At 36.2% G+C, this 22,734-nt stretch overlaps 1 protein-coding gene across 2 annotated transcripts in view; it reads right to left on the bottom strand.

Moving 5' to 3' along the window:
- FSTL5 (follistatin like 5) overlaps positions 1-22,734 on the bottom strand; it is an 874,271-nt gene that overhangs the window by 801,346 nt on the left and 50,191 nt on the right. For both annotated transcript variants that reach the window (XM_070474907.1, XM_070474908.1), the window contains exon 2: positions 11,953-12,094. In XM_070474907.1, the coding sequence (XP_070331008.1) occupies positions 11,953-12,078 (126 nt within the window). In that variant the 5' untranslated portion in view covers positions 12,079-12,094. The remainder of the gene's footprint in view (positions 1-11,952; positions 12,095-22,734) is intronic.

Raw genomic sequence — 22,734 nt, 5'->3', positions numbered from 1 at the left:
GTAACCACAATGAACCCTGTTACAAACATTGATATCTATATTATTTTGAATAATAGGTAGTATAATGTACTTAATTAGTGGTAGATCTGGGTGTATGAATAGATTGTTCTAGTAAATTGATGTGAACTAGCATTATTTTCTTGACAGAAACGAGGAGAAAAACACAACTAGATGTAAAGGTAAGAAAGTTTTGGAAGTCAGTCAAAAGGAAACGAACAGTAATGAAAAAACCTGTTTAACTGCACCTAGGTCCTAATATGCTGGTGTTTCTTGATCAGTAAAAGGATCAATTACTGTTCAGGGAAACAAGGGTAAGTCAAGTTTTTCAACTGTCTATCTTTATATATATATATATATATATATATAGGGGTGGTATGCACATGTGTGTATGTTCAGTTGTATCTGACTCTTCGTGACCTTGTGGACTATAGCCTGCCAGGCTGTGGATTGCCATTTTCTACTCCAGGGGATCTTGCCAGTCCAGGGATCAAACCCATGTATCTTGCATCTCCTGTATTGCAGGCAGATTCTTTACAACTGTAAAGAATGTCAGATAGATGGAGATGGGAAAACAATGGAAACAGTGACAGACTATTTTCTTGGGCTCCAAAATCACTGCAGATGGTGACTGCAGCCATGAAATTAAAAGGTACCTGCTCCCTGGAAGAAAAGCTATGAACAACCTAGACAGCATATTAAAAAACAGAGACATTACTTTGCTGACAAAGGTCTGTCTAGTCAAAGCTATGGTTTTTCCAGTAGTCATGTATGGATGTGAGAGTTGGACCATAAAGAAAGCTGAGCACCAAAGAATTGATGCTTTTGAACTGTGGTGTTGGAGAAGACTCTTGAGAGTCTCTTGGACTGCAAGGAGATCCAACCAGTCCATCCTAAAGGAAATCAGTCCTGAATATTCATTGGAAGGGCTGCTGCTGAAACTGAAACTCCAATACTTCGGCCACCTGACGTGAAGAACTGACTCATTGGAAAATACCCTGATGCTGGGAAAGATTGAAGGCAGGAGAAGAAGGAGATGACAGAGGATGAGATGGTTGGATGGCATCACCGACTTGATGGACATGTTTGAGCAAGCTCGGGGAGTTGGTGATGGACGGGGAAGTCTGGTGTGCTTCAGTCCACTGGATCCCAAAGAGTCTGACACGACTGAGCGACTGAACTGAACTGAACTGGACTCTTTAGAACTGTGCCACCTTAGAAGGTTATATATCTATATCTATCATCTATGTCTAAATCTATATATGTGTGTTGGGTAAGAGGAAGCATTGTAGCTTAGGTCACTTGAAAATTCATTCTAGGGTAGTAAAAAAATCTTAAATGCTCAAGACTAGTGCATAAATGGAGTTTTCTGGAATATGGACAAGCTCGGTTTTATATACTATATGAATTTGACTTTATTTGACTAGTTTGTTACATATTGTTGAATATATGTAAGTAGAAGGATAATGTATCCCATTTTTAATATTTCACAACTTAAAACCTTCAAATGAAAACAGCTCTATTTTTTCAAGTTTATAACAACTACTTTTAAAACTTTACAAAATAAGGTAGGGTCATTGAGATGTTAAGGAACAGACTTTATGCACACCATCCTACACATCTGTAATGTTAGTTACTGCTTTGATAATTTGTTCTCAAAAAGATCAAATGACTAGTACGTTCTTATCTTGATAATCTTAGAGGTCAGATATATTTCTTTACTGACTTAATTTTGCCTAGCAAAATGATCCAGTCCACCACATGCCAAATCTTCCCCAGATTAGCAAATATATTCCAGCTTAAATAAATAAACTTGCAAGCAACACATTCAAAGGTCAACAAAACATTTTTTTCCTTAAAGTTCTAGAAAGGACAAAATTAACCAGCAACAAGTACAATGAAATTGTAACTATGTACTTGGTTTGCAAATCAGTTTTGAAGCACATACAGCATCAGGTTAGGCCTTGGATATTCCTGATGATGACTGATTTCCTGACACCAGTAGTACTACCAATGTGTTTTGGGAGACAATCCTCTAAGAACCCATAATGTTTTTGCATATCTTATGAATAAAGACACCGACTGCCATTTGCCTGTGATCTATTCAAGAATATTTGAACAGTTACAGAGCTTCTGTAACACAAAGATAATGTTCCCTTCCAGAGCAAACAGCAAGTGTACGGAAAGCCTTAGAAGACAGAGATTGTATCTACAATTTGAGCAAAGGGAAGGACTACGGACTGTTCAGTATCCTAAAGATAATTTCTTCCTTTGGTGCAATGAACAGGAAGGATTATGGTCCATGTGGTTTCCTTAACTCACAGATCTTCTACATCTTATGGTGTGTGCTGGTATAAACTGGCTCTCTGGAAACCGAACTTCAGGCACTAGCTCAATTAAGGGTAGAATTTCATTTCTCAGGGAAAAAAAATTAATGTCTTCTTTTTCAAACGTTACTTTTTGATGAAAAAATCAGATTTGCATTTACGTAACAATTAGTAATACTGAGCATCTTTTCATAAGCCTTTTTGCCATCTGTATATCTTCTTTGGAGAAATGTCTATTTAGATCTGCTGTCCATTTTTTATTTCATTTTTTATATTGATCTGTAAGAGCTATTTCTATATTGTGGAAATTAATTACTTGTCAGCCACATTATTTGCGAATATTTTCTCCCATTCTGTAGGCTTTTTGTTTTATTTGTTTGCTTTGCTATGCAAAAGCTTTTAAGTTTAATTAGGTCCAATTTGTTCATTTTTGTTTTTATTCCCATTACTCTCTGAGACAAATTCATAAAAATATTGCCGTGATTAATGTCAAAGAGCATCCTATCTACGTTTCCTTGAGTTTTATAGTATCTGGTCTTACATTAGGTCTTTAATACATTTTGAGTTAATTTTTTTGTGTATGGTGTTAGAGATGTTCTAACTACATCCTTTTACATATAGCTGCCAAGTTTTATCAGCACCACTTTTTGAAAGGACTGTCTTTTCTCTATTGTATATTCTTGCCTCCTTTGTGTAGATTAATTGACCATAGGTGTGTGGGTTTTTTTCTGGGCATTATGTCCTATTCCACTGATCTATATTTATGTTTTTGTGCCAGTGCCATACTGTTATGATTACTATGGCTTTGCAGGATAATTTAAAGTCAGGAAATATGACAACTCCAACTCGGCTCCCTTTTTCACAAGATTACTTTGGCTATTCCAGGTCTTTGTGTTTCTATACAAATTTTAAAAATTTTTGTTCAAACTCTGAGAAAAGAGAAGAAATGCAGATCAATACTATAATCAGGTATCACATTCACATTGGTCAGAATGGCCATCATCAAAATTTTATAAATAATAAACACTAGAGAGGTTGCAGAGAAAATAGGAACACTCCTACACTGTTGGTGGGAAAGTAAATAAGTACAGCCACGACAGAGAACTGCATGGAAGTTCCTTAATAAACCTAATAAAATCATATGATCCTGCAATCCCACTCCTGGGCATGTATCTAGAGAGAACCATAATTTGAAAAGATGCATACACCCCAATGTTCAAGTAGCACTATTTACATAACCAAGACATGGAAGTAACTTAAATGTATATTGACAGATGAATGGATAAATGAGATGTGGTACATATACACAAGGGAACATTACTCAGCCATAAAAAAGAATGAAATAATGTCATTCTCAGCAACATGGATGGACCTAGAGATTATCATAATAAGTGAAGTGAGCCAGACAGAGAGGAATAAATATCATATGATATTGCTTATATGTGGAGTATAGAAAACAAATGAGACAAATAAATGTATATGCAAAAATGAAATAGACACACATACACAGAAAACTAACTTATAGTTACCAGTGGGGGAAGAAGAGGACAGACAAATGAGGAGTTTGGGATTAACACAGATGCACTAATATATATATGAAATATATAAACAAGTGCCTACTATATAGCACAGGGAACTATACACAATATTTCATAATAACTTATATAAGAAAATAATATTAAAAAATGTATCTATATGTGTGAATAACTGCTGTGCACCTAAAACTAACACAAATTTTTAAATCAATTATACTTCAATGAAAACTTTAAAAATGTATTACTAATACATTTTAATGCATTTGAAATGTATTAACATTATTCAGCCACATATATTCCTTAACATTTACTTAATTAATGGCCATAATGTCTTCACTTCCTTCTTCATAACTATTTTTCCTATTAGATAATGGTCCAGATTGCTTCTTGACCTCTGAAAAATACATTAACATTTTAAAGGGTCTTCCCTTGAACATGCTGGAAGCAGTCAGATATTTCAGATGGAATGGCACAATTTTTCATCAGCCAGGAAATAATGCTCCTGGGTTTGCCTGAAGGTTTCTATCCTCTCAGCAGTCATGGTTTTGATGTGCTATTTAATTTTTTTCTCCTTCCCTAGAGTTCTTTCTTGCCACTCTTCACGAACCCGCATCTATCATTCTTTTAATACTAAAAGTAAAGCACAACCTCCTACAAATGGCTTCTTTGAATTATATTGTACTGCTATGCATAGCAACGCTCTCTGGACTTATTAAATTATACAAACACTTTGCCCCATTTGCACTAGTAACTAGTTTCAGAGACAAACATTTTGATTTTGTAAGTAAAGGAATCATGATGCAATTTTGATTTGCTCTGTATATAAATCTGAACATTGCATCCTCTGGTCACAGAAAGTTATAAGCATTTTAAGATTTTTCAGTGGTCCCACTAGGTATACTCAAAGGGCACTCCTTACTGTCCTCATAATCTTCCCTCAAGCTTGGCTTTGATAATCAGTATCAGCAAACACTGTAGCAGTGTGATCAGTGCTGTAAGAAAAGGGAAGTAAGATAAGACACCGAATCTAAAGAATTTTACAGTGAACTGATAGGGTACAGGACAATATGCTGAAATAATAGTACATTCATATTGTATGATTGTGACTACAACAGGGCAGACCTCCCAGGTGGCACAGTGGTAAAGAATCCACCTGCCAATGCAGGAGATGCAAGAGGCATGGGTTCAATCCCTGGGTCAGAAAGATCCCCCAGAGTTGGAACTGGCAATCCACTCCAGTATTCTTGCCTGGAAAATTCGATGGACAGAGCAGCCAGACAGGCTACAGTCCATGGTGTCAAAAAGAGTCAGATACAGCCAAGTGATTGAGCATGCATGCACAACTACAACAGGTTTCATTGTGATAGGAAATAATCAGTTCAGTCGCTCAGTCATGTCCAACTCTGCGAACCCATGGACTGAAGCATGCCAGGCCTCCCTGTCCATCACTAACTCCTGGAGTTTACTCAAACTCATGTCCATTGAGTCAGTGATGCCATCCAACCACATCATCTTCCATCATCCCCTTCTCCTCTCTCCTTCAATATCTTTCCCAGCATCAAAGTCTTTTCAAATGAGTCAGTTCTTCAAATCAGGTGGCCAAAGTATTGCCATTTCAGCTTCAGCATCAGTCCTTCCAATGAACATCCAGGATGATCTCCTTGAGGATGGATTGGTTGTATTTCCTTGCAGTTCAAGGGACTCTCAAAGGTCTTCTCCAACACCACAGTTCAAAAGCATCAATCCTTCGGTGCTCAGCTCTCTTTATAGTCCAACTCTCACATCCATGCATGACAACTGGAAAAACCATAGCTTTGACTATACGGACCTTTGTTGGCAAAGTTATGTCTCTGCTTTTTAGTATGCTGTCTAAATTGGTCATAGCTTTTCTTCCAAGGAGCAAGCATCTTTTAATAGGAAATTCTGAGCCAGAAGAATACAGAAAGAAATATTGGATGAAAGAGAAGACAAAAAGCCTTGGAATAGAAATGAAAAAAGAAACCAAGGTAGTATAGGAAAAAGTGTACAGAATTTTTGGTTAGGTGATAAGAATTTACATTCTAGTTCTCTAGGACAGAGAATGATAATTCCAAAATATCAGACATCTTCCAAATCTCAGTGGTTTAAAACAGAAGACCTTCCCCTCGTTTCTCATTTCAAGATAATCACTAATTGCCAGGGAGTTCTAGTCATCCTAGTTGATTTAGACACTTGGCATGATTAAGCAGGCACTCCCTTGAGCAGATGCTGTTTGACATGTTAGAAGAAAAAAGATAATTCAGGGAGGTTTTACAATTCGGATCAAATGTGCAGCCCAGAGGCATTCCATGGTACTTCTTAAAACTTACTAGCCAGAACTAGACACATAGTCACTTTAAGCACAAAGGGACTAACATGTGATCAGAATGCAGGGAGAATAGGAAATATGTGGCACACAGGCTAAATTAACACAAAAGTACTCACGGTGGAGTGATTATTAAAGTACACAGGCTTTATATTAAATCCCAATCCTGCATCCCAACATTTTAAGTGTGTTGTATTAAACAACTACTAAGCATTTGTGAAACCTGGTTTTCTCTTCTATCACACAGTAATAAAAGCACTTACAAGAATCTTCATATAATTAAACCAATGTACAGAATAAAACTAACAGAGTACCTAGTATACAGTAAATGCCCTGTGATACTAAGTTCTGTGTTACCTGCTCTGAATACATTAATTCTGGAGATGGATCAAATTCAGGGAATTTCTCACAAATGCTCATAGTAACCAATAGCTACTGTGTGTGACCTGTGCGAGTATCTGCTCAATCATGTCTGATTCTGCGACACCATGGACTGTGTAGCCCATCAGGTTCCTTTGTCCATGTGATTTTTCTAGGCAAGAAAAATGGAATGGGTTACCATTTCCTGGATGAAGCACAAACTGGAATCAGGATTGCCAGAAGAAATATCAATAACCTCAGATATGTAGACGACACCACTCTTATGGCAGAAAGCGAAGAAGAACTAAAGAGCCTCTTGATGAAAGTGAAAGAGGAGAGTAAAAAAGCTGGCTTAAAACTCAACATTCAGAAAACTAAGATCTTGGCATCCAGTCCCATCACTTCATGGCAAATAGATGGGGAAATGATGGAAACAGTGACAGACTTTATTTTTTTGAGCTCTAAAATCACTTCAGATGGTGACTGCTGCCATGAAATTAAAAAGCACTTGCTCCTTGGAAGAAAAGTTATGACCAACCTAGACAGCATATTAAAAAGCAGAGGCATTACTTTGCCAACAAAACTCCACCTAGTCAAAGTTATGGTTTTTCCAGTAGTCATGAATGGATGTGAGAGTTGGACTATAAAGAAAAGTGAGCACTGAAGAATGGATGCTTTTGAATTGTGGAACTGGAGAAGATTCTTGAGAATCCCTTGGACTGCAAGAAGATACAACCAGTCCATCATAAAAGAAATTAACCCTGAATATTCATTGGAAGGACTGATGCTGAAGCTGAAACTCCAATTCTTCGGCCACCTGACGCGAAGAACTGACTCATTTGAAAACACCCTGATGCTGGGAAAGATTGAAGGCAGGAGGAGAAGGGGATGGCAGGGATGAGGTGGTTGGATGGCATCATCAACTCAACGCACATGAGTCTGAGTAAACTCCAGGAGTAGGTGATGGACAGGGAAGCCTGGTGTGCTGCAGTCCATGGGTTTGTAAAGAGTCAGACACAACTGAACGACTGAAATGAACCATTTCCTACTTCAGAGATCTTTCCAACCCAGGGATCGAGCCCTCCTCTCCTGTGTCTCCTGCTCACTGGAAGGTGAATTCTTTATTTCTGAGCCACCTGGGAGCCCCCTGTATAACTACTATGCTCAAAACCAAAATTCCTAGTGACAGACCAGCAGTTAGGGTGGCGACTATTGCTTCCGAGTGAGTCTTCATTGGGAGATTGACCTAAGCTAAAGCTACAGCAACATTTGTATGCTAAGTCACTTCAGCCTTATTCAACTTTATGCCACCTTATTAGGAGAAGACATTCATTTCAGTCTAGCCCAGAAAACATACATGGAAACACCAGGATTGTGCTTATGGAAGGGAAGAAGGAACATGAAAAGACATTAGATGTTTCTCCTTGAAGTCAGTGTCACTTTGCTTTACTAGCATTATCATCTTTATTCTTTCTGATCCTTCTCCATCTGTGTTCTACCTATGCTTTTATGGGCTTCTTACTAATCTCATTTTTCTGTCTGATCCTCTCTCTTTCCCTTGAGAAAGTTACTTTTCCTCTCGGGTTTTAATAATGTCATTTGGATAAGCAGGAAACATATTCCCTATATCCAAGGATTATTGTGGAATTAAATTGCAACCATTAATGTATACTAAAGTATGTAGCAAAATATAGGTATACAATATTTACTTAAAAATAATAATAAAAGAGTGCTATTTGTATTTGCATTTTTTAATTGTGTTTTACAATTTTGTATTGCTAATGAATTTCATATCATCAAATTCAATAAATGCTTTTTGGGTAAGCACATTGGATGAAACACAGGATTAACCCCCTTAGATACATATTATGGACTATAATTAGGATTTCTATAATTAACATGATGGATTTATGTTACTCATTTTTATCTTGAGACACAGAATATATATTTGCAAACATACATGTGTATACAGAGTTATAAATGATATAACTATGTACATATATGTTTATATCTATACTACACTACGCTATGTATGGTCTTCCCTAGTTACTCAGATAGTTAAGAATCTGCCTGCAATGCAGGAGACTCAGGTTGATTCAATGGTGGGAAGATCCCCTGGAGAAGGGAATGGCAATGCATTCCAATATTCTTTCCTGGAGAATTCCATGGACAGAGGAGCCTGGCGGGCTACATTCCGAGGGGTCACAAAGAGTCAGACATGACTCAGTGACTAACCTTTTCACTTTCACTTTCACTGTGTAATCTGACAAGTAAATCGCACATTTCAGTTTTTGCTACCAAAAGGAGATTCATTATACAATTGACACACAAATATTTGAGAAAATTCCATTCTATACATACATTTGTTCAGACTCAAAGAACTGACACCTCTCTTGGGAATATGTGGAAAGTGGTTAATCAAAACTCAAAATCTAGTGTATTTATTATATATTTTAGTGTTTTGTAGTTAGCAACTAATATTTATGCTAATGAGACCTATCCAAGTAGAAAATCTCCTTATGCATTCCCTAAGTCTAACAGATTTATAGATGTTTATAGTCTTTTTTTATTTAAATAAAATTATGCAAGTTAAAAATAACAAATGTGAGGAAATAAATTTATACAATGCTATTAAATAATGTATTTTTAAAAAATTTATTAAGTATAGCTCAGTTGATTTTACTCTAACAAAAATGATAGAAAAGGAAATTACTTTTACTGTATTATTAATTATAATATGATATAATTATACACATATATATTATCTTGATTTAAGCCTTATTCTGATCAGTGATGGAATCATTCATTACAAATATATTTGTTTCTTTTTACTGTTCTAGGTGCTGTGCTATAGCAAGATGAATAGTGTGTGTGTTTAGTCACTATGTTGTGACTATTTTGGGACCCCATGGACTGTAGCCCGCCAGGCTCCTCTGTCCATGAGATACTGAAGTGGGTTGCCATTTCCTTCTCCAGGGGATCTACCAGACCCAGAGATCAAACTCATATCTACAATGCAGGAGGATTGTTTACCGCTGAGTCGCCAGGGAAGCCAATGATGAATAGTAGCATACATCATAATGAAAATAAACATCCAGAAAACTAATAAATAAGTGAAATACATATTTTGACAAATAATGGTATTCTAGAGTGAACATTAACAGGGGGATCAAGGGAATGTCTATGTTTGTTCCATTTTCAGTTGTGGTTCGGGAAAACCTCTCCAATAAAGTAGCATGTGAGCTTAACTGGAGTGGAAAAAAGTGAGAGAAAGACAATCAGGTATTCTTTGGATTCAAATAGTGACTAATTCAAAAATAAATAAATGCTATAATGAAATTAGTCTTCAAGGTCTTGGAGAAGGAAAAGTACATCCCAGTGGCTGGATTGGGGTTGATGAGTGGAAAGTATCTACCAAGGATTTGCAGGAACTTACACACCTCAAGGAGCTTCTTAATTCCTGTCAGATACACACTTTCACACACACACAGAGTCACAGAATTATTTTTATAGCTTAATGTCACCTCTGTCTCAAGTCATTTGGAAGTTAGGTATTGTCATAACATTCTCTGCCTCTCTGCTCCTAAATACCAGCAGTCATGTACTATTTCTAACTATGTAGAGGTAAGGATTCACAGAGAAGGAAAGGATTGGGAGGTGACTTTGATCATTTTGGGTGAGTATTAGTGTTTCTAAAACTGGTTTAACTCATTGTGTTGTTTCAATTTTTTAAAGGTTTCTTAAACTACACAGCAATGCATGGTAAGTGATTTATCTGCAATGTCCAAATTTAATTCAAAATTATTTATAAATAATACATTACAATCTGTGATGTTACATTTAACAGAGGAACAATCAAAACTTTTAGTCAGGCATTCTACCTGCTATTTTTCTGCCATCGATTCAATTACATAGTATCTACTATATTCATGGCACTAGGAATAAAAAGAATTAGATAGGCACAGTTTTAGACCTCAAGACACATAACATAGGGCAGTCACACAGCATGGAATAAATATTCACTGGGTCTGTAATAGTATGAGTCAGTATGTTGAATTAATAATGTGTTTTCAGAGCATTTATAAAGGAGTTATTATATCTAAGTTTGGAGCTGGGACAAACTTATTGTTAGTCCATGAAGTAGGGGAAATAAATGATAATAGAAAGATAGTGAGATAAGGCCAATTCTCCAATTGCATTTATCTAGAATGAACATTTTAATAGCTTATTTACTTTTAAATGTAATTAAACTTCTATAATATTTTTTTACTTTGAAGTATAGTTTCTATTCTACTTATTTTCTCTTTTATACCTGTCATATCTATTCTGCATGCTATACCTTAGTTTATTGAAATATTTAATAAATGCATGTGTTCAAAAAATTCCTTAACATGCTAAGAATTTTCTTATTTATCATCTATAGGATGAAAATAGATACACTTTCATAAGTTTGGTTTGAAAATTAAATAAAACAGTAAATTTAACAGCTTAGCTTAATGTCTGGCACTTAAAAATCCCAGAAAAGGTTAGCGATTTTGTCAAAATACTATACTATTATGAAAGAATTTCAGCAAAAATATATGCAGTGTAAATGCTACTATCACATTGTAGTGACTGTAAAGGAGAAAGTCAATAGTTATGTTTGTTTATTTCAAGTGATTTTTAAAAGACAAGTAGCATAAAAATCTTAAAATGTATATGTTCTTTTCAAATTCAGCATTTTTGTCTTTTTTCCACTCTCTAGGAAAACCAAAATGTATTATAAACTTTTATTTGATTGAATAAAATGTTGTTTAACTATTTTACTTGCAGTATCATGATGTGTTACTAAAAGCACTAGCTTAATTTATTGTAAGTATATAATCTATGGAATTTATAAAAATCCTAATGTCAATTTATTTAATTCTTGAAAATATTTAACATCAATAAAAGATTTCCTATTAGACAACCTGAAATTATTATGATTTTTGTGAAATTAAAATGTCTAATGATTTTTAAAAGAACAAAAACTTTGCCAAACTATATATCCCTAGATGGTATAGGCATCCTTTTTTGTTTATCTTAATGGCAAATTCAAGAACATAACACTTTTGGTTTAGTTTGAAGTTATAAACTTAAAATTAATATGGAAATAATAGAAGTTATCTGGGTGATTAGGTCTTGACATACTTTTATAAGTCCTATCTTGTTTCTTCATGTGAAGTTTTAATGATTTTTTTTAAATAGTCCATCTCTATACTTTGTCAAAAGTAATCCCCCAAATTGTTTCTAAAGGCTTTTTAAAATAAATATAAATTATACTCTTTAAGTATATTCTGCAATAAGTTAGTAGTAAACCAGAGAACCAGCAGTTTAGTTCATTATGAGCAAGCCCAGAATGATAAGGTACCTTGTGTCGCAATCTTATTAGAGGTTGGTAGGATTTAAGGCCATATCCTGCTTCTTTGGTTGGCCTTCCTTCAGACTCCAGAAAAATGAATCCAATAATCAAAACAGCTGACCAGCACTTAAACATCCTTATTGCTTTTCACCTGTGAAAATTAACATTGCAAATAATCAGAAAACACATTCTAAATTGAAGAAATATATAAAAAATATTCAGTAACAAATAGAATTCTCCATAAAATTAATCAAAACTCAGCAGCAGTTGCCAACTGAATCCATAATAGGTAAGCATCTTCGAATAAAGATTATAATCTTCTTGATATAAGAAATACTGTTTTTTTTTCACATATACAGCTTTATGTAACATTGAATAGGGGCCAATAAAAATATTGAGGTAAAATAAACACAAGCTGAAAGAAATTTTTTTCAAAAGAGAGAAAACATTAAACCATGATTAATTTTCTAATTATCCATACAGGACACATGTATAAAATCTCAAAGTCCTCTTTTGAGTATATCTGATGAAAAATGCTTAATAAAACTATAGCTATTATAATTTACTGGTAAATATCAGTGAAACGTTGATGAGATAGTCTTCTATGGCGACAATTCCCAACCTTTCTGGCACCAGGGACCAGTTTCCTGGAATAGAATTTCCATGGGGGTGCAGCGGGGTGGTCCAGGTAATAATACAAGCAATGGGGAGCAATGGGAGCAGCAGATGAAGCTTTGCTTGCTCACCAACTGCTTACGTCCTGCCATGTGGCCCATGCCTAAGAAGCTGTGCACCGGTGCCAGTCTAACGCCTAGGGATTGAGGACCCCTGTACTATGATAAATTCTTAATAAACTGAGGTTACAACAGAAATTATGCCATTGGGTTATACTGACTTATGAGTATATTTTTTCAGTAGCACTCAAAAGGACATTTCCTTTTTTTTAAAGCTGCTTTTTTTAAGTGCTTTAAACTAAAAGTCATATGATTCTTTCCACAACTCTGTGTTTTTGAATATACCAGAGAAATTGTAAAAATGAATGAATCTATAACCATATAAATTCCCTAAAACCTCTTCCAAACAAACAAATCTATGTGTTGAACTCCACTATATTCCTCTTTACCACTTTGAGAACGCTTCTTAGTCCTTATTGTGACCGTAGTGAAGTGAAGTTGCTCAGTTGTGTCCGAGTCTTTGCAACTGCATGGACTGTAGCCCACCAGGCTCCTCTGTCCATGGGATTCTCCAGTCAAGAATACTGGAATGGGTTGCCATTTCCTTCTCCAGGGGATCTTCCCGGCCCAGGAATCAAACCTGGGTCTCCTGCGTTGCAGGCAGATTCTTTACCGACTGAGCTACACTCCTGACTCATTTTGAGGAGCTTTTTGTCCTCCTGTCTAATCCAATCTGGCCATCTGAGTTCTTGAGAAATTTAGTCAATTTATTAATTCTGTTATTAAGTGTATTCAAACTCTGTCTCTCAATGATTTTCTTCCATCTTTCAATATGCTCAAATCATGAATTTTTAAGATAATTTCTCTCCTCTACTCTCTGAATTTTTAGAAAGAACTATGTGTCTCAATCTATCCATTTTCTGACCAATCATGATTCTGTTTTCATCACTCTATCAACATACCATTTCTTTCTCTTTTTTTTTTCACAAGAAATGGTCACCTTGAAGTCTACAATATCCGTCTCTTCTATTTCTGTAGAATTTGTAAAAACACCTTCTTAGTCCTTTTACAAGTTCATCCTACACCTTTTTCTTTCCATTAAACATTATTTAATCCCATTAGCCATGTATCCTACCCCATTCACTCAGCCAAACATTCAAGTAGCCTATGGTTGTATTAATATGCAATGCTTCTCATTCAATCTTCAGGTTTTTATGATTAACCCCCTTCACAGCTTCTGCTTACATGTTTCAAAAGTAACTCCTCATAGTATACATATGCTAACATAAAGTCATGCTTTTAGAGACTTTTTCATTCATCCTTTTACTCAAGTCAAAAACAAAAGAGACATTTTTGATATCTTTGTCTCCCTTATTCTTCATATTAAACTCATCCCTAAGTTCCATTAGTTCTAGCTTCATGTATACCTCTAAAACATCAGTTTCTTTTCAAATCTATTGTAACAACCCTGAGACAACCACTTTCCCCTTCAAATGCCCCAACTCTGTCCTTCCTTACCTTTCACACTAATGCACTTTCAATCTCTTCTCCACACAACAACCTGAGCAATCATGGTCAATCCAAACATCATGATGTTAGTGCATTTGCTAGTAACTTTCAGATATACACTATTCATTTATTCTTGAGATAAAAACTAAATCACTGGTTCATACAAGTTTCCACAGCATCTTGGCTCTGCATGTCTTTCTCTTTAAATAATTGTCCCCTAGCCAGACTAATTTTGTGTAGTTGTTTGAATTTTGAACATTCCTACTATAAGGATTTTGCACACTATTTCCTCCAAATGAAATGCATTTTTCTCATTTATCACCCAAAGATCATCTCACGTCAAAAATATCCCTTGGAATCCTTCCCCATAATGCCAAAACTGTTATGTTTCTCGTTTACTCTGTTGATAGATCAGTTTTTCTTTGTTTCAGAGCTTCTCCTTGTAATTATACATAATTAATTTGATTACTTCAAAACGTTGGTTTTCCTCACTAGAATATTTATCTGTCTCCTTTAAACATCATGACTGCTGGAATTTGTTGGTTTGCTTTTTCTCCAGCATTACATCGCCTGGGCCTTCCAAGTTGTCTGGTACCTGCTGGACATGCAATAAATGAACGCATAAACGAATGTCATCTTGCATGTGAGGGAAACAAGAAAGAGCATGTTTTCCTGCATTCTGACAATTCTGAATGCAATTCCTATTTCCACTACTTCTATGAAACATCTGAAAGCTAACCTGGGAAACTAAATATTTTCATTTGCAATCCATCGTTTTGCTGTCATTTTGATGTATAGTCTAATCCTTCTCCCAGAGGTAAATATTTGTTTATAAGACAACTGGACAGAATATTTTAAATTCAAGACAGAGATTGAGAATAAAGCAAACAGTTTGGGAAAAGGGTGAAGGAGTATTTTTCCCGAGCTCTGAATACTATGTTATTTCTGTTGTGAACCAGGAGAGGGAGGAAAGGGGCATGGCAACAATCCTGTACTAGTCAATGCTATGTGAAGGTGAGGTCATACATTTCCTAAAAGTGCTCACGTAAGGGTTTGTCTTTCTCTGCCTTTTTCCTCTTAACCCTAACCTTCCTCTCTTTCTCTACTTTTTGTGCACACACACGCACATGGAAAATAGTTCATCTACTCTAAAATATAAAACCAATGAACAATTAATTAATTTTAATGGGTGAATAAGTATCTCATCAATCTTGGGTGAGTAAACTTATACACATTGATAATTAGATCAACAATCTGCTAAGCATATTTTCAGCCATCAGGCAACAGGATAGAAATATCTACTTTAAGAAATTTTGCTAAAACTTGAGAAAAATGTCAGCATGTAAATCTTCAGTATAGTACATGCAACCTATTTATACTATTTAAATCTACTTCCTTGATACTCTTAACCATGATTATTTTTTCCATTGCAAGTTTTATGATTTTCAAGTCTAAAATTTCTTAAAAATAATGTTATACAAAAATAAAAATGCTTTGTTTCAGTAAAAGCTATCATACAACTGCAGTGATTTACTTGGTATTACAGATAGAATAGGTTTCCCAGGTGGCTCAGTGGTAAAGAATCCTCCTGCCAATGCAGGAGATACAGGAGATGTGGGTTCGATCCCTGGGTCAGGAAGGTCCCCTGGAGGATGAAATGGCAACCCACTCCAGTATTCTTGCCATGGGGTTGCAAAGAATCAGACATGACTGAGCAACTGAGCACTCATGCACAGATAGAGTAAAACAGAACTGGTATTAAAATTCAGATAACTTTTTGGGGGAATAACTGATTTTTATTCCAGATAGGTATTTAAGGTCAGCAGCTAAATGTTAAACGAAGGACAAAAACTAGTGTCTGGGCTTCTCTTCTGTGAATGACACCACATGATATTCTCCTCCATTGAAATATCACTAAAAAAAATACCTGAATTCAATTGTATATTATCAAATGGCAACCTAAACATAAAGATGGCTCTTCTCATTGGATGCTTAGAAAATAATTATCAGCTTCTTACCTCTCTTCGCCTACAGGATCCAAAGATGTCATTATTATATTTCTAAAAGTTCACTTGTCTACAGAAGGTGTTCTTGAAATCGTAAATCAAGAATAATTGATTCCATGATATACTGACTCATGATCTCACTTTCTCAGTATCCTAACCTCTGACAATCTGTTAGGTTTTCATAATTAATTGGCAGTTTGTTGACAGCTCAGTAAGAGCACAGAAAAGCATGTGTTGAAAACAAACCAGCTGGAGCAGATGGTGTGATAATGATCTTATGACTTTTCCTTGTAACCTCAGCATTGATATGGAAGTATCAGAAAACAATCTCACTATTAAGTTAGAGAAAATGCATGTGCACCAAAAGGTATCTGCATAATATCATAGCTAACAAAGTTGTACTTGAAAAAGACAAGGGGGATGGACAGAGGTTTCTTTCTCTTCTTCAAAAAGTAATATTTTTCTCTGAATAACACAAATTTTTTTCACCACATGACATAACAGGCCATGCTGGTTATGGCAGTAGGATTTAAAGAATAGGATTTACATCATTCAGTAGATTTAAACTGAGGGAATCTGATTTGCTCACACATTATAATCTAACGTCTAATCATTTGGAAGATAAAAGTGATAAAGTATTGCCTTAGGAACAAAATGCAGCATTTGAGATAGAGAAGACAACTTTGCTAGCATGCCTATGAATGAAAACTATGTCAGAGTGAAGCAAATCCCCATGATTAGCAAGTGTTTTAGAGCAGTCAAGTATCCTGAGTTTTACCTGGAGTACCCTCACTGCATCTCATTCCATCTTAGAAAGCTACAAAAGGTTTTTCAAGAGATAGCTCCAGGCTACCTCCTTTATGAAAACATCCCTGCCAGTCACACATAAATTTGACTGCTCTCTGCCGCAATCTTTAAGTGTATGCCTTACATAACTTTTTACTGTGGTTATTGATTTAAGAAAGGTGATCATCCTTGTTATTTACAGCATCAGACTTTACTTTCACCACCAGTCACATCCACAACTGAGCATTATTTATGCTTTGGTCCAGCCTCTTCATTCTTTCTGGAGGTATTTCTCTGCTCTTCCCCAGTATCACATTGGACATGTACCCACCTGGGGTGGGCGGGGAGGGTAATCTGCCAGGATCATATCTTTTTGCCTTTACATAAGATATGACCCTGGAAGATCGTATCATGGGATTCTCAAGGCAAGAATACTGAAGTGGTTTGCCATTCCCTTCTCAAGTGAACCACGTTTTGTTGTCAGAACTCTTCAGGATGACCTGTCTTTCTTGGTTGGCCCTACATCACATGGCTCATAACATCACTGAGTTACACAAGGCCGTGATCCATGTGATCATTTTGATTAGCTTTCTGTGACTGTAGTTTTCATTCTGGAGGCTGTGGGACTGTAATTCTTATTTCTTCTGTCTGCCTTCTGATGGATGAAAATAAGAGGCTTACATAAGCTTTCTGATGGGAGGGACTGGCAATAGGGAAAACGGTTTTTCTCTGGTGCACAGGGGCATATTCAACAAATACTTAATCCACCATTTATGTTAATGGGTAGGGTTATGCTCCCTCCCATTTAGTTTTTTGGCCTGAGACAGCCCAGTTCTGGAGTCTACAGGCTCTATGGTAGGGCTAAAGGTGAACTACAAAAAGACATATGCCAACATGCACCTCCCCAGACTGCTGCTATCAGTGCTCCTGCCCCTGTAGCATGTCGCTGTTGACCCACCTTTCCACAAGAGATTTTCAAGCACTCAGAGGTAAGTTTGACTCAGTCTCTTATGGGCTCACTGCTCCCTTTCCCTGGATCCTCGTGTGTGCAAGATTTTGTTTGTGCCTTCCAAGAGTCTGTTTCCCTCAGCTCTGGAATTACAAGTTGGATTTACAAAATGCAGAGGAGACTGAGATAAAATTGCTGACATCCATCGGAATCAAGACTGCCGGAAGAAATATCAATAACCTCAGATATGCAGGTGACACCACCCTTATGGCAGAAAGTGAAGAAGAACTAAAGAGCCTCTTGATGAAAGTGAAAGAGGAGAGTGAAAAATATGGCTTAAAACTCAACATTCAGAAAACTAAGATCATGGCATCGGTTCTATCACTTCGTGGCATATAGATGGGGAAATTATGGAAACAGTGAGAAACTTTATTTTGGGGGACTCCAAAATCATCGCAGGTGGTGACTGAAGCAAAGAAATTAAAAGACGCTTGCTCACTGGAAAAAAAGCTATGACCAACCTAGACGGCATATTAAAAAGCAGAGACATCATTTTGCCAACAAAAGTCCATCTAGTCAAAGCTATGGTTTTTCCAGTATGGATATAAGAGTGGGACTATAAAGAAAGAAAGCTGAGCGCTGAAGAATTGATGCTTTTGAATTGTGGAGTTGGAGAAGACTCTTGAGAGCCCCTTGGACTGCAAGGAGATCCAATCAGTCCATCCTAAAGGAAATCAGTCCTGATACTCATTGGAAGGACTGTTGATGAAGCTGAAACTCCAATACTTTGGCCACCTGATTTGAAGAACTGACTTATTGGAAAAGACCCTGATGTTGGGAAAGATTGAAGGCAGGAGAAGAAGGGGATGACAGAGGATGAGATGGTTGGACGGCATCACCAGCTCAATGGACGAGTTTGAGTAAGCTCCAGAAGCTGGTGATGGACAGGGAAGCCTGGTGTGCTGCAGTCCATTGGGTCACAAAGAGTCAGACACAACTGAGCAACTGAACTGAACTGAACTAAATTGATTTGATCATAGAGAAAGCAAGGGAATTCCAGAACAAAAATCTACTTCTGCTTTATTGACTACACTAAAGCCTTTGACTGTGTGGATAACAACAAACTGTGGAAAATTCCTAGAGAAATGGAAATACCAGTCTACCTTACCTACCTCCTGAGAAACTTATATGCAGGTCAAGAAGCAACAGTTAGAACTGGACTTGGGACAACAGACTTGTTCTTAACTGGGAAAGGAATACAAGGCTATATACTGTCACCCTGTTTAACTTATATTCAGAGTTCATCATGCAAAATGCTGGCTGGATGAATTGCAATCTGGAATCAAAATTTTGGGAGAATTATCAATAACCTCAGATATGAAGATGGTATTCTAATGGTAGAAAGCAAAGAGGAACTAAAGAGCCTCTTGATGAGGGTAAAAAAGAAGAGTGAAAAAGCTGGCTTAAAACTCAATGTTCAAAAAACTAAGATCATGGCCATCTCTTACATGTGGAATCTAAAAAGAAAAGATACAAATGAACTAACTTACAAAACAGAAAGAGAGACACATACTTAGAAAAAGAGCTCATGGTTGCCAGTGAGGGGAAGGGATATTTAAAGACTTTGGGATGGTCCTGTACACACTGCTATGTATAAAATGGATAACCAGCAAAAACCTATAGTATAGCACGTGGAACTCTGTTCAATATTATGTACCAACCTGTATGGGAGGGAGTTTGGTAAAGAATGGATACATGTGTATGTATGGCTGAGTCCTTTTGCTATTCACCTGAAACTATCACATTGTTAAGCGGCTGTACCCCAACACAAAATGTTTTTGGTTTAAAAAAAATAAAAATTAAAAAAAAATTAAGATCATGGCATCCAGTCCCATCACTTCATGGCACATAGATGGTAGAAAAAAGGAAACAATGGCAGATTTTGTATTCCTGGGCTCCAAAATCACTGCAGTGGGTGACTGCAGCCATGAAATTAAGATGACTGCTCCTTGGAAGTAAAGCTATGACAAACCTAGACAGCATATTAAAAAGGCAAAGATGTCACTTTGCTGATAAAAGTCCAGCTAGTCAAACATATGATTTTTCCAGTAGTCGTGTATGAATGTGAAAATTGCACTGTAAAGAAGGCTGAGTGCAGAAAAACTGATGCTTTCAAGTTGTGATGCTGGAGAAAACTCTTGAGAGTCCCTTGGACAGCAAGGAGATCAAACCAGTCAATCCTAAAGGAACTTAGTCCTAAATACTCACTGGAAGAACTGATGCTGAAGCTGAGGCTCCAGTACTTGGGCCACTTGATGAGAAGAGCCAGCTAATTGGAAAAGACCTTGATGCTGGGAAAGATTGATGGCAGGAGGAGGCGATAGAGGATGAGATGGTTGGAAGGCATCACTGACAACGGACACGCATAAACTATGGGTGATAGTGAAGGACGGGGAAGCCTGGTGTGCTGCAGTCCTTGGGGTCACAAAGGGTTGGACACAACTGAATGACTGTACAACAACAATAAACATCCTTGTACAGATATAGAAGGAAGTACATTGAACTGACTGGTCACAATTTAACACGTTTCTTAACTTCCCCAGACCTGTCTTTATTCAGTGTCAGGGAGGTGAACACTACCTGGACACAAGTATCTGTGCATTTTGACATTTTATAATTCAGTGAGATGGAGAAAACAGCTTCTAGACTACCTTGTAGTCCTGGAAAACCTGAGCAAAAAAAAACAAGTGTCTAACTTGTACTCCATATGTAAGAGGAAATTTATGAGCATATAAAATCTAGCACCTATACCAAACTATTCCTACTGAGTTGATTTATTAATCAGGAGAGGATATAGGGAAGAATAGGTTTGAGAGGGAAAAAAATATGATTTATTTTCTTGAAGTGCCTTTTGCAGTCTTATTAGAGATATTAAATAGATATTGGGATATTGAATCTGGAACTCAGCAAAGAGGTAGAGGCTAGAGATAACTGTTTGGGATTGTGAACATTTGTACGTCTTCTGCCTTAGGTATGAGATGAGAAGAGATTAGAGAGGACAAAAAATTCAAAGACTAAGTCTTCAGGCAGATTTAGTTGAAATAGAGGGGTTAAATGCTGTGATGAGGTGGAAAAATTGAAAAAAGTGAAATGGCAATTTTAGAAAAATGATAGATAGCAATTTCCATTGGAATGGAATGACTAGAACTCACAGCCCTTATTATCTGACAGCCTGTAGTTTCACTGGTTTGCTTGTGTGTTCTCTGTATACAACCAGATTGCCAGCTACATAAGTACAGGGTTTCAATAATCATTTACGTGAATCAGAGCAGTACACAGCACACATCACAAACTCAACAAATTATTTTTATTAATTAATCAATTAAATAATATCTACTAACAATTAATTTGAAATAGTGGATATAAATAAATGAGTCTTAATATTCTTCATGTGGTCAACACTAGTTACTAAAATAAATTATGAAATCTAGATTGAGTTGCATTTAGCTTAGCATAAAAAAACTTTTCTATTTCCCCTTTATTAAAACCTTTGAATTTAGCTTTCAATGGGAAGTTCCTCTGAAAAAGCCTCACTTCTCAATAACAGACAATCTTTTCATTTTATGACTTAATTGGAATTGGAAACACCAGCCAGATTCTCTTACACCTCATGTATACATCTCTCAGGCTTGTCTGTTGCAGCAACTGTTTTCATTTCTTGATCCACTTTACCATGATACCCACAACTATGAATTCTGAGGTTGAGTTTCAATTTGATATTTCTCTTAGGAGGAAACGTTATCCAAAGAATTCATTTTTATATGGACAGTGGACTCTCCCCACCCATCCATGAATTCTATCAGAGCAATGATCCCAATTAATGTACAGTGTTCAAATACTCATTCTAATAAGCATCATTTGAACACAAACAAAACCAACTAGAAAATAGCTAAGAATTAAATAAACACAGAGGAAAGCAGCAAAAGAAAATCAAATCATGTACTTCCAGCTAGACACATTGGGATGGTACCTATTATATATTTACAACTATCCAAAAATATATTCTGATAGTTATCATTGCTTATATTGAATGAATATAGAAATAGAAAGAAATTTCTCACGTTAGTGTTTAAAAATTACTCATCAAATTTGACCATCAGTTCTACTATATAAATCATTAATGCATATATGAGGAATCTAGAAAAATGGTATAGGTGAACCTAATTGCAGAGATGAAATAGAGACACAGAGGTAGAGAGCAAAATTATGGATACCAAGGGGGAAGGGAGTGGGGTGAATTGAGAGATTAGGATTGACATATACACACCACCATGTATAAAACAGATAACCAATGAGAACCTACTGCAGATTACAAGGAACTCTACTCAGAGCTTTGTGATGACAAAGAGGGGGTATATACATACATGTGGCTGATTCATTTTGCTGTACAACAGAAAATAGCACAACATTGTAATGCAACTGAATTCCAATTAAAACAAAGACAGACATAATATTGCAGATATAACAAGATAACCTCTACAAGAAGTAACCATAGAGGGAAAAAAATGACTATTCATACTGCATATGAATAATTGTGGAGAGAGGTCGTGTTAAGAGAGATCTTCCACTTCCATTTGCTTTGGATCAATGTAAATGAAGACTTAAGCAGATGCAGCTACAATTTGAGAGTAGTAGATATGTGACTTCTGTGTCCAGACTACGTGGGTAAGTGTGATTCAAATCTATATGGAAATACTAGCAAACATGGAACTTTCTGTATTCTTAATCCTTAATCATATTGTGAAAGCGTCTAAAAATTTTAAATGCAATGCTTTATGCTGAAAGATTCTAACAAGTGCAATACATT

Source organism: Odocoileus virginianus, chromosome 12 (assembly GCF_023699985.2).
Source record: "Odocoileus virginianus isolate 20LAN1187 ecotype Illinois chromosome 12, Ovbor_1.2, whole genome shotgun sequence".
Lineage (NCBI taxonomy): Eukaryota > Metazoa > Chordata > Mammalia > Artiodactyla > Cervidae > Odocoileus > Odocoileus virginianus.
The sequence above is the reverse complement of the archived record's forward strand: the minus strand, read 5'-3'. Positions and strand labels throughout refer to the sequence as shown.